Source organism: Laccaria bicolor, genomic scaffold (genome assembly GCF_000143565.1).
Source record: "Laccaria bicolor S238N-H82 LACBIscaffold_6 genomic scaffold, whole genome shotgun sequence".
NCBI classification, from domain to species: domain Eukaryota; kingdom Fungi; phylum Basidiomycota; class Agaricomycetes; order Agaricales; family Hydnangiaceae; genus Laccaria; species Laccaria bicolor.
Window position 1 is genome coordinate 1,251,347 of NW_001889877.1, and position 15,070 is coordinate 1,266,416.

The 15,070-nt window shown below is 46.0% G+C and overlaps 5 protein-coding genes across 5 annotated transcripts; 2 read left to right on the top strand and 3 right to left on the bottom strand.

Moving 5' to 3' along the window:
• Positions 1-658: 658 nt before the first annotated feature.
• Positions 659-4,194, bottom strand: LACBIDRAFT_324841 (uncharacterized protein; the record flags this gene model as incomplete). The annotated part of the gene is made up of 8 exons (XM_001878501.1): positions 659-1,465; positions 1,642-1,692; positions 1,992-2,379; positions 2,497-2,620; positions 3,093-3,362; positions 3,414-3,494; positions 3,534-3,588; positions 3,640-4,194. 8 exons carry the CDS (start codon positions 4,192-4,194, stop codon positions 659-661), a joined length of 2,331 nt encoding a protein of 776 aa, XP_001878536.1.
• A 738-nt stretch (positions 4,195-4,932) lies between these two features.
• On the top strand, positions 4,933-5,733 carry LACBIDRAFT_315807 (uncharacterized protein; the record flags this gene model as incomplete). Its single annotated transcript, XM_001878134.1, has 3 exons — positions 4,933-5,188; positions 5,237-5,328; positions 5,383-5,733. 3 exons carry the CDS (start codon positions 4,933-4,935, stop codon positions 5,731-5,733), a joined length of 699 nt encoding a protein of 232 aa, XP_001878169.1.
• Positions 5,734-6,136: 403 nt separating this feature from the next.
• LACBIDRAFT_315808 (reverse transcriptase-RNase H-integrase) lies at positions 6,137-10,855 on the top strand (the record flags this gene model as incomplete). The annotated part of the gene is made up of 1 exon (XM_001878135.1): positions 6,137-10,855. The coding sequence occupies one exon, from the start codon at positions 6,137-6,139 to the stop codon at positions 10,853-10,855; it is 4,719 nt and encodes a 1,572-aa protein (XP_001878170.1).
• A 534-nt stretch (positions 10,856-11,389) lies between these two features.
• On the bottom strand, positions 11,390-11,800 carry LACBIDRAFT_324843 (uncharacterized protein; the record flags this gene model as incomplete). Its single annotated transcript, XM_001878502.1, has 2 exons — positions 11,390-11,449; positions 11,498-11,800. 2 exons carry the CDS (start codon positions 11,798-11,800, stop codon positions 11,390-11,392), a joined length of 363 nt encoding a protein of 120 aa, XP_001878537.1.
• Positions 11,801-13,042: 1,242 nt separating this feature from the next.
• Positions 13,043-14,174, bottom strand: LACBIDRAFT_324844 (uncharacterized protein; the record flags this gene model as incomplete). Its single annotated transcript, XM_001878503.1, has 4 exons — positions 13,043-13,054; positions 13,118-13,756; positions 13,809-13,844; positions 14,115-14,174. 4 exons carry the CDS (start codon positions 14,172-14,174, stop codon positions 13,043-13,045), a joined length of 747 nt encoding a protein of 248 aa, XP_001878538.1.
• Between the last annotated feature and the right edge of the window lie 896 nt (positions 14,175-15,070).

Genomic DNA, 15,070 nt, shown 5'->3' on the forward strand with positions numbered 1-15,070 from the left:
TGGCTATTTTTGGATATATTACCATATTTGGAACTGGACCCTGGACCCTGACAATGTTACCCAACATGATGATCAGCAATGAGCCCTAATTTTTCCTGATTTTATTGCTATTTTACATTTGGAAATGCACCCTGGACCCTGAAAGGTCAGCTGCTGCTAAAAATGAAATATTCATTGAAAGCGCCAGGTACACATGAAAAGTGCAATGAAATCTCCTAGGAATAAGAATGAAATATCCATTGAAAGCGCCAGGCATCCAAATGAGAAGCACAATGAGATATCCTGGGTTGAGCAATGAAATATCCAATGAAAGCACCAGGTATATCTATGAAAAGTGCAATGAAATATCCTAGGAACAAGAATGAAATATCCATTGAAAGAGCCAGGCATTCAGATGAAAAGCACAATGAAATATCCTGGGGCTAACAATGAAATATCCAATGAAAGCGCCAGGTATCCATATGAAAATTGCAATGAAATATCCTGGGGTTGAGAATGAAATATATATTGAAAGAGCCAGGTGTCCATATGAAAATTGCAATGAAATATCCTGGGGTTGAGAATGAAATATATATTGAAAGCACCAGGTATCCATATGAAAATCACAATGAAATATCCTAGAACAATGAGATATGCGATCTCATTGAACCTCTAGGCATTATACACATCGCCTTCCAGGCATGTGTCTGGTTTTTATCATAAAAGTGTATACCACCCATCGTTTTTGCTCTGTCGCCTTAGCCATCGCCTCGGAGAATTTGCCCACCAGGACTAGGTTAGCACAATTTCTGAAGCTGGATTCTTGTGGTATGTCGACTAGCGATTGGCGTTGTCTGATGTTTTCCTTTGCAGCTAGACGGGGGTTAGCATCCATCGGCGCCCCAGAGAGTCCCCTGTGCAGCGCGTCCCTGTACGGGGAGTTGGCTGCGTTCCCCGCCTGTTGTGCTGCCTTTTCGACCACCTCTGCCAGTTCCACTGTTCTCTCTTTCAACACCTCCGTCTTCTTCTCCAGCTCCTCCATAACTTTCACCCTGAGCCCCTCCGTGAACTCCCTCAAATCTGTGGTCATATCGTTAAACTGTGCGTTGGCGATGTCCCTGATGTCTTCTGCTACTGCCCCTAGCTCGACTTCCCTCAGCAGGAAAGCGACCGCGCGGACTGCGTTGATTACAGGGAGGGTGACCCCCGGCAAGGCCGCAATCTGGTGTAGTGTCGTAGCGAGCGTTCCCAGAGTGAGCGGAGCGCCCGATGGGACGAGGAGCAATTTTTCTTCGAGGTAAGACCTCCCTTTTTCTGAGTCGCCTATTTCTTGTTCGTCTTCGTCTAAGTCCACCGCCCCCGTAGCTCTTGTCTTCCCTCGTTCCTGTACTTCTGGCTCGGCCGTTCGATTTTGTCGATTGGCCGCCACTTTACCTTTTTGAGGTGGAGGCTGAGCCTTGGGCTTCGCTCCGGTCCCAGACATTCTCTGGGTTTATTATTAGCTGGATAGATAGTAGTATAAAAAGTTTAGAAAGCTGTATGTAGGCCAGAATTTCGTGTTGCAGTCGACGAATCGCCCAAAATTTTCGGGGTCCTAGTCGGGGTGCCACGTGGTTCAGGTCCAAGCGAACTTTGCCTCCGAGTGTTCAATTAATGACTCACTTCAATCCATTCATCTTCAGGAAAAACCAATTCCAAATCCACGGTTGGAACCTGACCATTGTGTTTTACAAGGCTCATAAACACGTCCCTTCCTCGATTGTATAGCCATCCACAGATGGTTAGCAAAGCACTCGACGCAGATTTTAAGGTCGTAAATTTGTGAAGCAAGGCGGCGCACAGAGCAGGGATGCGTGTCAAGGCTGACGCATTTTTTATTGTTGGATCTTCAATGAAAATCAGAAGATCCTGCAAGGCCAACCGGTTGGCCATTTGTAGGACCGACTCCTCTGCCGCCAACTTAATTCAAGCTGTATGAGAAAATCAACTCAGAGGCATATTTAACAACTCACATTGAGAAATAGTCTTCGATATGCAATATCTGGTTCAATGCCTTCCCTGAGCGTGAAGACTCCAAACTCCGTCTGAAACAAGTCTTTCAAGCCCGAAGAAACATTTGACAAGCCATCAAGAATCAATGGAATAGTGGCCAACCGCTCATTAAAATCCTCTATCTTTTTCGCTACTTGTTTCTGGAGCTTCTGCAGCCGCTTGTTCTCCATCTCGCTCATATCATTGTCATCGTCTTCGCTATCGAGTCCCTCTATCGAAAATTTATCGATGGTCTGTGAAAGAAGACCTTTAACGCTTTGGTGACAGATTTTCCGAATTGCGTCCCGTAAGGTACGACCGGGAATGGCTTGTTGAGTAGCGATATACCGACTGTCCTTTTGTGGAGCACTGTCAGAGACTGTAGTTGGAGGTGAAAGGGATGGGAGCAGATGTTTCTCTCCGTATGCGAGTGTCACGCCATCCCAAATAGTGTCTTCAGGTGTTGGGCCGCAGACGGGGCATCACATGTCTCCAATAAATTCCTGGAGCTTAACAAAGGAAAACCAAGCAAGCGAGAACATCTCTACACTTGCAAACGGCAGGAGAGACTGCATGACCTGGTAGTGGCGTCGTCTTGAGGTTACCCATGCTGTAATTGGGGTTTCAGAGATGGTATAATTGTTCGTGAAGTCGTTCAGGAGGGCGTGGGTGAACAGAACTTTGTTGTTGTAGTTAAAAATGCCGAGATCTCAGCAGTCGGGACCGATCTGCCTCCGGGAGCAGACCCTGCATTGTTGTACCTCGACCATTGTCTCGGTCGCTCCGTTAGATGTGTAGACAACGCATGATTGCATCTTTGTTGCTCGAGCCTCATCGATTGTTGGCCGGGGAGAGGAACAACAGCACGTCGCTCCAAGAATCAGGGAAATAGCCACCGGAATGCCTTGCGAGTCCAACGGAGGTCCCATTGCTGGAAACTCAGGGTCTGTAGAGATTCTGGCCCATATTGGTGGTGGGATTGGTAGGTATGATACGGAATTTTCTCCGCGATCTCTGCGTCGTGGTCTTTTGGCTTCTTGCATGAGGTATTAAATTTGATCTGACAAAATCATGTGACTTACCAATGTTCCGTATCTTCCCATGGCCAGTTCCATCGCCAAGCGTTAGCAAAGAATAACATGCAGCCGTGTGGGCACATCGCTGACTGGAATCTCTGCTACACCACCAATCCCCATTCCCATCATCATTCCCAACGTATTGGACGATTGCGCGGGATTTCAGTGACGTCTGATTTTTGTCACTTGACGGAACACTAAAATAATTGACCCACTCCAAGTTGGGTGAGTTATTCTGTTTGTGCCTTGAGTACAAGATAACTTCGTGGTCATTATCTAAATTGGATTAGATTTTTCCTTCCGGAATCCCATAACAAAGCAACTTACAAACAGGATCAACATCCCCCTCGGGAGGAAACTTGACATCGATGAATTCCAAGATGAAACGCGTGTGAACGCAGTCCAAGCCTACACCGTCGATTTTGGCCTTTGCTACGGGACACATACAAACGACCACCAGCTCATCACCGATTCCCGTTACTTGTAAGTGGTACCAGTGAGTCTAAATTAAATTCATTTAGTAACCCTTGTTTCTCAATCGGAAACGACTTACGTTACACATCAATGTTCGCTCGCTCCACCCAGCAACCACAAATATTGTCGGAGTGAGAGGGTAAAAGGGGAGTTCATCATCAAAAACACCGTCAACATAAGCAGAGTATGCCTCTTCGGTACAGTCAGAATTGATGTTGGGCCACTCAGAATTTGACAGAGCATTTGCATGAGAAGGTTGTTCTTCGGTCAGCTCCATATTCTTTCGTCTTGATTCATCGTCACCCATTGTTTCAGCTGTGTCCATTATCTCTAAAACAGCGGTATCCATTTGTTGCATGTCCAAGACCGCTGTCTCCCCAATATCCGCGGTTGTGTTCTGCGAAGAAGCTTCGGCATCCTTCCCTTTCCTTCTCGTCAAATCCATTTGCTTGACTCTTTGCTTGCCATCAAGTCCTCGCTTTCCTCGCCGTGGAGTACCCAAACCTCCAGCATTTGCTTCATGAGATGTAAGGCCAAATATCTGTCCGTCGGGTACTGGTAAACGAATTGCGGCAATTTCGCGTGTCGGAGGAGGTGCCAGTCGAATACGCTTTTTGTTTGATTGATCTGACATGGCGGTTTTGTGGGACAAAGAGGTGACAAAATTGTGTGTTTCAACCTTCTTCAAGGTCATCGATCTGCTCGGAAACCTAATTTAGACACAGCAGTGCATATCCACCTTCCTCATGGATGGATCGCGCATCAGAAGACAATCATGTGGTAAAGGTGAGTGGATATATATATGTACAATTAAGCTCATTTTCCTTTCTGCCTCCCTCCACTATGGCGAAGTCATCCAGTAAGAAGGTCATCGCTACTAGGGGTGTATCGTCAAAACAGTCACCCACCAAGAAGTCGAAAAGAACTACAATTGCAACCACGCCGTCAATTCAAAGGGAACCCCCCCATTGTCGTAAATGCCCATCACGCCCTCTGCTTTCTGAGTGCATCCACACTGCCAGAGGGCGCATATATCTGTAGTCTCAGCCAGTGGCTACAGGATCAGTAGTAAGCCATTTTCTAACTCTAATACACGTCCTCAATCATCATAATTCCTCCTCTCCCTTATAGCTTCAAACACCTACAAGCGGAAGCATTGACGTTGGTCTGCCTTCGTTATCAACACTAACTTCAACAACGCCCTTGTCAGTCTCTCCTAAGGCTGTATCGGCCTCAACAACTCCGCTTCCAGTCCCTTCTCAAACGGATGTAGAAACGGTGACGTCCCCTGCCCTTCGGTTTGGTACTTAGTCTTACCGCTCAGCGCTCATTGTTCCAATTTTCACAGGCTGTCTTTCCAAACGTGTACCTCATGAGCGCACTCAGAGATCGTCGCATCAAAGACCCAATGACGCCTATGCGTCGTGTTCCAGGCTATCGCCATGCTCTTCAGGAAAGCATCGCCATGACACCCAGCATTTCACGTGAAAATCATTCCGCTGCAGGAACAACGCCGATTCTGGTTGACGCGAGCCCTGCCCCATTGCACGTGCCATCAGCATCTTCCACGCAAACGTCGAAAAGGGTTGAAGTCGTGGAGGGAGTCGCTCGAGGAAGTCGACCATATGGTCTGTACTGATTAACTCCCACTTAATTTCGATTCACTCTCTATGCAGCCATTTCTCGGTCCCGAACTCTTCCAGACCTCCTTAGCGGTCAGAATGCAAGTAAATACTTTAACATTCAAATGAAAGACATCGTCAATCGTGTGAGTTATTTCCTCTTATCCATCGACCCGAACAAGCTAATAATGATCACTCAGTGTGAACGTCTTGCTCACGCAACTGGCGCTTGGATCTTCTTCACCGCTAATCACTCCAATGCACGACAAGAATTCATTCATTACTCCTCACCAAAGTTTCGCCTAGAAGCACACGATGCAATTGAAGGGATTACCAACGAGTTCGATTCAATCTTCGACAACCTCATCACCACTCGCCGCGCAGATGGATTTGCAAAACAGGCGGAGTTACGACAACAACTTCAGGAGAAACAAAGTCAATTGGATTCGAGAGATGTTGAATTACAGGAGACGTCGAAAGTGGCAGAGGAACTTTTGGGTCGTCTTAAGGCAGTCGAGGCTAAGTTGAAAGCAGCTGGAATATCAGAGTAGCTCAGATTATGTAAATTGACGACGCAACATAGAACTTTATAAACCTGGAACGTCAAGAACGTTAAGGCGAAGACACCTATACGCCCTCTCCAACCACCTCACCGTTACCGGCGCATACACGCGCATATATTCCAAATCGCCCTTGCCAACTGTCCGCGTATCCACGCCACCGACCGCCCGCGTACCAACGCTGGAAAACCCTCGTTTTACACGCGCCTCTGCCTTAACGCAACAACTACCGATTCTTGAAGGACTCACGGTTACTTCGCATCCACGTAACAACCGTCGACTTTCTGTAAACACGAATCCTCACTCGAGCCCTCTCTCGAGCCCTCCTTTGTCCTTTGTACTTTCATCGGACTCCTCAGACGACAGCCACCACATACATCCTCCTACGAATTCAATGTCCACTCTTGCAACTGTCGAGCCCACGAGCGGCAAAGCGCCTGTCCTCACCGCTGGAGATTTGACTCCAGCAGTAGCTATGGACTTCGAAAATGCTGCCCAGGATTTCTTCGTGGCCAAATCTGTCCCTTCCGAGAAACAGGTCGCGCTCATCCTTCCTGGCATCAAGGACATTTGTATTCGTGATTGGATCACAGCCGACCGTGCACGCATTTCCGCCCTTCCGTTTGCCGAATTTATCAAAGAACTTCGTCTCAACTATCTTCAGAATGACTGGGAAGACCAGATCCGGAACGAAATCCTTACGTCTACACTCGCAAATTCACGTAAATCATTCTGGAATTGGTCACAGCAACTTCTTAGCTTAAACTGTCTCCTTCGCAACACCCCCTCTGCCCTTGACGATGCCGCTCTCCGGAACCACCTTGAAGCACACCTAGACGATGAGCTCAAGGAAAAGGTCAAACACAGCGACACTCGTAACGACAAGACCTTCAAATCTTGGGTCGCCGCTGTACGTGTCCTCGACGAATCTCGTAACAAACGCCAACTCGATCTTATCGAAGGTGCGCTCCAGCGCCAGGCGAAACGTCAAGCTACAGATGCCAACTCGCTTCGTGGGCCCTCCCGTCGTGCCAACACTGCCTCTTCCTCTTCTACGTCGACTACTAGTAACAACCGTCTGGCCCCCCTAACTGAGGGTGAGCGAGCTCTCCTCAATGAGCATGATGGTTGCACCAAATGTCGGCGTTTCTATGTCGGCCACCGTTCGCACAATTGCGATTTGGGTTTCCCCACAGCAAAGGGTTACAAAACTCTGACTGTGGGGGATGCATTAGCTGCAAAGAAATCGAAAGCAACTTCATCCAAATCGACGAAAGCAGTCTCTGCCACCATTGCCGCCGTCGACTCGAGTGACGAAGAAGTTTCCGCTGCTGCCGCCGTCCTTCCTAAATCACCGGGAACGTACGATTCGGATTCTGAAGAGAATGCTGACGTCTCCCGTCGTGATGTGAGTGCTCCGCTGCGCGTTAAGCACTTATTCTGGAACTGTCAAATTCACGGGCTGATCAACGATTTTCCAGTGGAAGTCAAAGCCCTTATAGATAACGGAGCACACCTCGTCCTCATACGCCTGGAACTTGTTGCTGAACTCAGATTAAAGAAATATCGCCTCCATGAACCAGAAATCGTAGATGTCGCCTTGAAGAACGATGACGCAAAAATTAGATGCGAACTGTCAGAATACGTCAAAATTTCCTTCACTTCCTTAGACTGTCAATGGACCTCGCGCAAAGTCAAGGCCATCATTGCGCCAGGCCTTTGCGCTCCTGTAATACTTGGACTCCCGTTTCTCGAGCACAATTCAATTGTAACAGATCACAGTAACCGTACTTGTATTGATAAAAAATCGAATTATGATCTTTTGCACCCTCCTCCCTGTCTCCCTCCTCCCCCACCTAAACCACGCTTACGCGAACAAATTAAAATTACAAAAGCAGATAAGAAACTAGCATTGGCCGAATTACTCTTAACGTGTCATGACCGCAAACGGGCGGGAAAGGATATACCTGAAAAGGTTGAACCCTTTAACGTCGCAGGTGCAATCCGCAATCACATTGAAATTCTCGCAACACAGGACGTGCTAAGTAAACATGAATCGCGCCTGAAAGCGAAATTTAAAGAAATCTTCGAACCTATTCCACATATAGATGAACTACCCAATGACATTGTAGCAGAAATTCATTTGAAAAACGCGGAAAAGACGATCAAAACTCGTTCATACCCTTCTCCGCGGAAATACAAGGAGGCCTGGCAAATTCTGATACAACAACACCTCGACGCGGGCAGAATTCGACCATCCTCCTCCCCGTGCGCCTCCCCAGCTTTCATTGTCCCTAAAGCCAATCCAAACGTCTTACCTCGGTGGGTCAATGATTATCGGCAACTGAATGAGAATACCGTTACCGATTGCCACCCACTTCCTCGGATAGACGACATCCTCAGTGACTGCGCCAAGGGGAAGATCTGGGCAACGATTGATATGACAAACAGTTTTTTTCAAACTCGCATGCATCCAGACCACATCCCTTTGACAGCAGTTACAACGCCACTTGGCCTTTATGAGTGGCTGGTTATGCCGATGGGTTTGAAGAATGCCCCAGCAATCCACCAACGTCGTGTAACGCTCGCCCTATGTCCTTACCTTGGAAAAATCTGCCACATTTACTTGGATGATATCGTCATCTGGTCAAATTCTATTGAAGAACATGAAAAAAATGTGTCAACAATTTTGCAGGCTCTTCGCGAGGCACGTCTTTACATCAACCCTGAAAAGACAAATCTGTTCTGTCTCGAAATAGATTTCCTTGGCCATCACATCAGTGCCCATGGCATCGAAGCGGATGCAAAAAAGGCCGATCGTATTCTCGCGTGGCCACAACCAAAATCTGCAACTGAAGTGCGCGGTTTTCTTGGTTTGGTACGCTACCTATCTGCCTTCCTCCCCTCACTCGCAGAACACACAGGTATTCTAACTGAACTGACGACAAAGGAATCAGAAAAGAATTTCCCACTGTGGACACCGCGCTATCAATCAGCATTTGACGGCATTAAGTCAATCGTCACCAGCCGAGATTGCTTGACAACGATCGACTTGTCAAAACTACCAGAACACAAGATATTCGTCACGACGGATGCAAGCGACAAACGCTCTGGTGCAGTCCTCTCCTTTGGTACTACATGGGAGAGCGCCAGACCGGTCGCGTTCGACTCAATGACTTTTAAAGGCGCAGAGCTAAACTACCCTGTACACGAGAAGGAACTGTTAGCCATTATACGCGCCTTGAAAAAGTGGCGGGTGGACCTTTTGGGATCCCCATTTTTCATTTATACAGATCACAAGACCCTCGAGAATTTCACAACTCAACGGGATCTTTCACGGCGACAGGCACGATGGATGGAATTCATGTCACAGTTTGATTCCAAAATCGTTTACATTAAGGGCGAGGACAACACGGTCGCCGATGCCTTATCTCGATTACCATGCTCATCTACTTCGCAGGAAGCTGAATCTGCAGCACGACACCCTTACGACTTTTGCCCAGATGATGACTTGGATGGCATGATTGCAAGCATCTTCGAGTGCAGTGACCAAGGGCCCATGGACACAGCGGAATCTCTGGCTAATGCCACGGCGCCAATTAATTCCATTAACGCTACGCTGAAAATCGCAGCTGACGAAGCGTTTTTGCAGGACATCGTCAAAGGTTATGCAGAAGATCCATGGTGCAAAACCTTACCGTCTGCCGCCTTGAGCTTACCAAACTTACAGTGTCGTGACAATCTTTGGTACATCGGGGAACGTCTCATAATTCCCCGGACTAGTGACCTACGCGAAACCCTATTCCAACTGGCCCACGACTCACTCGGCCATTTCGGTTTCCATAAAACGTATGGCTCATTGCGCACGGCGTATTATTGGCCAAACATGCGCCGCGACCTCGAGCAAGGATACGTTAAATCCTGCCCAGATTGCCAACGGAACAAGAGCAGTACAACGAAACCATTGGGACCGTTACACCCGTTGCCAGTTCCCGATCAACGGGGTGACTCTGTCGCCATCGATTTCATCGGTCCTCTACCGGAAGACGAAGGTAAAAACTGCATTGTAACATTCACCGACCGTCTAGGAAGCGACATCCGAATGGTAGCTACACACACCGATCTCACAGCAGAACAACTGGCCATTATATTCTTTGACGAATGGTATTGTGAGAACGGACTACCTTCTGACATTGTCTCTGACAGGGACAAACTCTTCATTTCACGATTCTGGAAAGCATTGCACCAACTAACTGGCGTAAAATTGAAGATGTCCACGGCGTACCACCCCGAAACGGATGGAGCAAGTGAACGCACCAATAAAACGGTAAACCAATCCCTATGTTTTCACGTTGAAAGAAATCAACTAGGCTGGGCACGCGCTCTTCCCCGCATCCGTTTCGACATGATGAACACGATTAACAAATCTACGGGCTTCACACCTTTCCAACTCCATATGGGGAGAAGCCCACGTGTTATTCCGCCACTAGTTCCCGCGAAATCCAATGCGACTGTAACAGATGTCGATGCATGGCACATCATTCGACAACTAGAAATGGACGTTTTTGAAGCGCAAGATAATTTATTACGCGCTAAGATTTCTCAATCCGTTCAATCTAATAAAAGTCGCTCACTTAAATTCCCTTTCGAAATAGGTAATCGCGTACGTCTCTCAACGTCACATCGTCGCAACGACTATAAGGCGAAAGGCGAAAAACGCGTGGCAAAGTTCATGCCCCGTTATGACGGACCGTACACGATTACCGATGTTGATGAAGAACACTCCACTGTCACCCTCAACTTGCCCAACTCTCCCAACATATTCCCCGTCTTCCACACATCCGAAATCCTCCCATACACAGAATCCGATACAAACCTATTCCCTTCTCGACATTTGGAAGAACCTCCACCCATTCTGACAGAGGACGGCGACGAGGAATACGAAATCGAAAGAATATTGGACGCACGCCGACGAGGACGGGGTTACCAATATCTCGTTCGTTGGAAGGGCTATGGTACCGAGGAAGACAAATGGTTACCTGGCTCCGAACTACAGAACTGCGAAGCGCTGGACGTCTGGCTGGAATCGCGGGTGGGATCACCTTTATCATAGGTAGTTTTCACTTTCGACCTTGCCAGCGGTAGCTTTTTCCCTCTGGGTTTTGACGCACCCACGCTCGGATTTTACTTACGTTTCTACTACTAACATTTTTTTCCTTCTCCCTTTTTCTTTTTCAGAACGGGGGAGAGTGTAATCCTGGGATTACAAATATTTGCGATTGTTTATCGACGGCTTGATAGTTCCCTTCTCATACGCTTTTGCTTCTTCTTCAGAACCATCATCACCCCTTCTTCCCTTTTCCATACCACACATTCCCCTCTCGTTTACTCTCAGAAATATACACCCGGTTAATTTCTGTGAGTGTTCCTAAGCGATCCCTAGTGTTTTCTATCCCCTTCAGGGGATAGTTTTCCAAAGACCGGTCCAAACCGGTCAATACCGGTTCACGTTAACCGGTTTTTTTGCGGTCTTTACATCTCAAAAATAAAAGACCGTAACTGCAGGTCTGGTCTTTTGCGGTCTTGGTCCGGTCTGGTTACAGTCTTTTTCCGGTCACGAGACTGGACTTCCAAACACTATTGACAATTAAGTTGCTGATTGATTGATTGTCTTGTTGAACTTGTTTTTTGGTACAATGTTCTGCACCTAGACAGAATGTCAGTCATCACCCAAATTGTTGGTAGGAAAACATACCAGGTATGGGAGAAACAGCTTTGCATTGTCATAAACTACACCAAAGTGCCAAAATATTTCCTCAGGCCAAGTTGGCTGATACTGGCTCAACATGGAATTCCAGTGAGCAACAATGAGGGCTCTCTTAGCAAGGGTGTTAGGAGCAGCTCTGCTGGTGACTGAATTAGCAGACTCCTGAAGTGAAGCAAAGAGGGGATCATTGGATTCTTTGGAACCATCATAACCTCTCCTCAGTTCAACTCTAGCAAATTTCTTTATTTTTGGTGTGGTTTGCTGTTTTTCGTGTAACATCTGGAAGGGCATTTTTGGTGGCAATTGGGGAGAAATCAGTAGAGCTACACAGGATATAGGTGGATTGCTGAGGAGGTGCAGAAATGGTTAATCTTTGCTTATTGAAGATTTTTTGATTCAAATCAGAGAGATCATACTGGTCAATAGAGTCATCATGGATCTGGAAAGGATTGTTGTTGTTGTTCATGATGGAGACATCAGCAAATTGGGAGAACAATATAAGGGCATGAAAGGGTATATAATCAACACAATTTGGTATAATCATTACAATTTGACACCCACCTTGCAGACTTCATGGTGGTATATAAAGAACCAAATATTGTACAAACCATGGCTGGATTGTTGCATTTGCAATGATTGTGTATATTACATATCTTGTAAAGAACTAAGAATTGGCAGAATGAACCAGGCTGGTGTTGATGGGCATTTATTATCACATTGCCAAGGGTGGTGGGTAACTGGAAGAATGGTGGCTAGGGGGCTTGCTACAACTACATAGATGTACCTGAGCATTTTTGTAAATGCATCAATTCTGAATGTAATTTGATGTTCTTGCACTCATTTAAAAGCTAAGAAACAGTAAACTTTGCAACTCAGAATTGCAACTCTATTGCATGTTCAACATGTGGTATGAGTCAGGATATGCAAATTTCACATTTTGTGTCATTCCCTTGCTCCTGCTCTTTCAAAAAAGAATCACACATGTTGAGTTAGTAAATAAAATACTGCTTGCAGAGTTTGGAAGGGATTCATGAAGTGTACAAAATCTAAGAAGCCAAAAAGTGAGATTTTGGACAGCTGTATGAAGCTTTGGCTGCCAGAAGCACATTCTGTGCAAGGCTAACTCCTGTTTTTTTTTCCCACTATCTAATACTACACACCCTCAAATTTCCAGGAAGGGTTTTGAGAAAGAAATACATGACAATTGCCCTGCTTGGGAGACTGTCACATTGGCCAAAATCCCTCAGTGACATGACTGTGACATGCCTTTTCATATCTTGTTCCCTTGCCTCCTCATGTTGGCAACACTCCAAGGCTACAACACATCTTCCAAAATTTCTCAAAATTTCAGGCAGCATGTTAAAATTGCATTGGCTAGACTATTGTAAATTTGTAAGGCTGAACAATGTGATTTTGAAGCTACATCAATGAAAAAGTCAAATATCCACCAAGGGGGTGCCAGCATAAAAAAAAAAGACCTGGGGTCAATTTTTTTTAAAAGGTGACTTGAGGTGGACTAACTAACTAATGTAATCAGGCACATGTCTAAAAATAGAAACATGACATCATCTGCTTCCCTAATTTTCCTTCAAACAGCACTCTGCTCACACCGCATTCCTCCACAAAGTATGTTGCAAAATCCACCAAGCTGTCCAGGCCCCACCTCTCACAACAGATTATCTCATCCATGTTTCCTTCCGTTCCCCAGTCCAACATTGACTTCAACACACCATTCAGGCTTTCTTCCCACAGTTCATCAGCCTCCAATGATGTGTCATCAAATTCCTTCAGGTTTCCTCCAAATACTGCCAGCCTCTCAAATTCAGATGCTTCAGGGACACTTGCTGGTAAGTTTTTGACCAAATCTTGAAACTCCTTGATGAAGCTGTTGGAGATAGGGCCCAAAACAGACTTGGACATTGAGTTGGAGACAGCTTTTCCATGCTCGGTGGTGGTGGAAGCAGCGGTGGGGCTTGCTGTCTGCAGAACAAGCTTGTAACTGTGGACTGGTGGTGGACCATCGATGGTCAATAGTACGATGGCTGCTTTTGGTCTCAAGAAGCTGAGTATCATTCTGTTCTTCTTCCTTTTCACATCCTTATCTCGTTTTTGTTGTGCTGTTTTACAGACTTTCGTTCCACAGTGGCGCTTCTCAAGATTGGGCAGTCCAATCATCCCACAATTTACAAGGCTACCACAATCTGGGCAGATTGCAAAGCCCTCTGCATCAAGGGCAGGTGGCTCCATCTTGATGGTAGTGTCAACTTTTGCCATTGTACAGAGAATGTGTGAGACGTACTGTAGATTCTTGAATATTGTTCACGTTGTCGGTCCACTGTGAAATAGTCTAGCACTGGTAATGAGGATGCGAGTGCAGTGTGTAGATTTCAATGTAATTTGATAATGATGACCCAAATATGGCAGGAAATTAATGAATACCTTATATTACTTGTTTTTCTGGTGCTGTATGGCCTCTATTGGAGCTGTAGTCCTCCCAGTACATTCTGTAGTCATTACATTATGCTACAAGGTACTCAATTTGATTATTTAAGGCCTTCTGCTCAAGGTGTCCTTTTTTTCGCAGCCTGCAGCTAGACTAACTAACCAGATCCCAGTATGGGATTCCCAGGCCAGCACCCCCTTGATATCCACATATTCTGACCATGTATAGTAGTTAAAAAAACTGGACTTGAACTGGTTGTAACCAGTTCAGAGGGAGACTGGTCGAAATACTGAAAAAGACTGCAGTCTTTGGTCTTTTTTGGTCCTGGTCCAGTCTTCTGAGGTTTTAGGAAATGTGTGGACTGGTCTTGGTCTTGGTCTTTTTGTTTTGGGCCAAAAAACTGGACTGGACTTTCAAGCACTACTCCTGACACCTGTTCATGCTGCAATTGCTGGCTGAGCAAATAATCTGTTATTCACACAAAGAAGACTTGAAATGACCTTCAAAGGTTTGTGTGTGTGTCACACTGTTGTTAGCTAAAGATAGATTTACTAATTTTTTATACACTCCAAGACCCCCCTACCTTGGGTCATGGCTTCAATTCCCAGTACTACCCCCTTGGCTGGAGCTATGCATGACAATTGAACAATGGTGCCATCTTGAAAACACAGGGAAAAAATTTGTTGGTGGGCTGGCTTTACATTGGATATGAGAACATTTGTGGATAGTTTGGCCTGATATCCAAGGGGGCTCCGGCATTGAAAAAAAAGACCCGGGGTCAATTTTTTTTTCCCTCAACTTTGGGTGGACTAACTAACTATGTAATCAGGCACATGTCCAAATATGGTAATATTAGTAATATTTTTACATCATCTCTGGCTTCACCTGCCTCCGTGTCCTTGAGCAGACTTCCTACACACTGTTCAAACTCATGTTGAGGTGCCTGCTCAACCCATAGTAGTTAGTAAGGTTGGGAAGAATACTGTTAAATCACATACCCATCAACTTCTATGGCCATTCTTTCTACACAACAGTGCATTCATGGTGCAATTTGGTCAGTTTGATAGATAAAATTGTTTATCATCAGAGTAACATATTTACCCTTGACACAAAGTGTT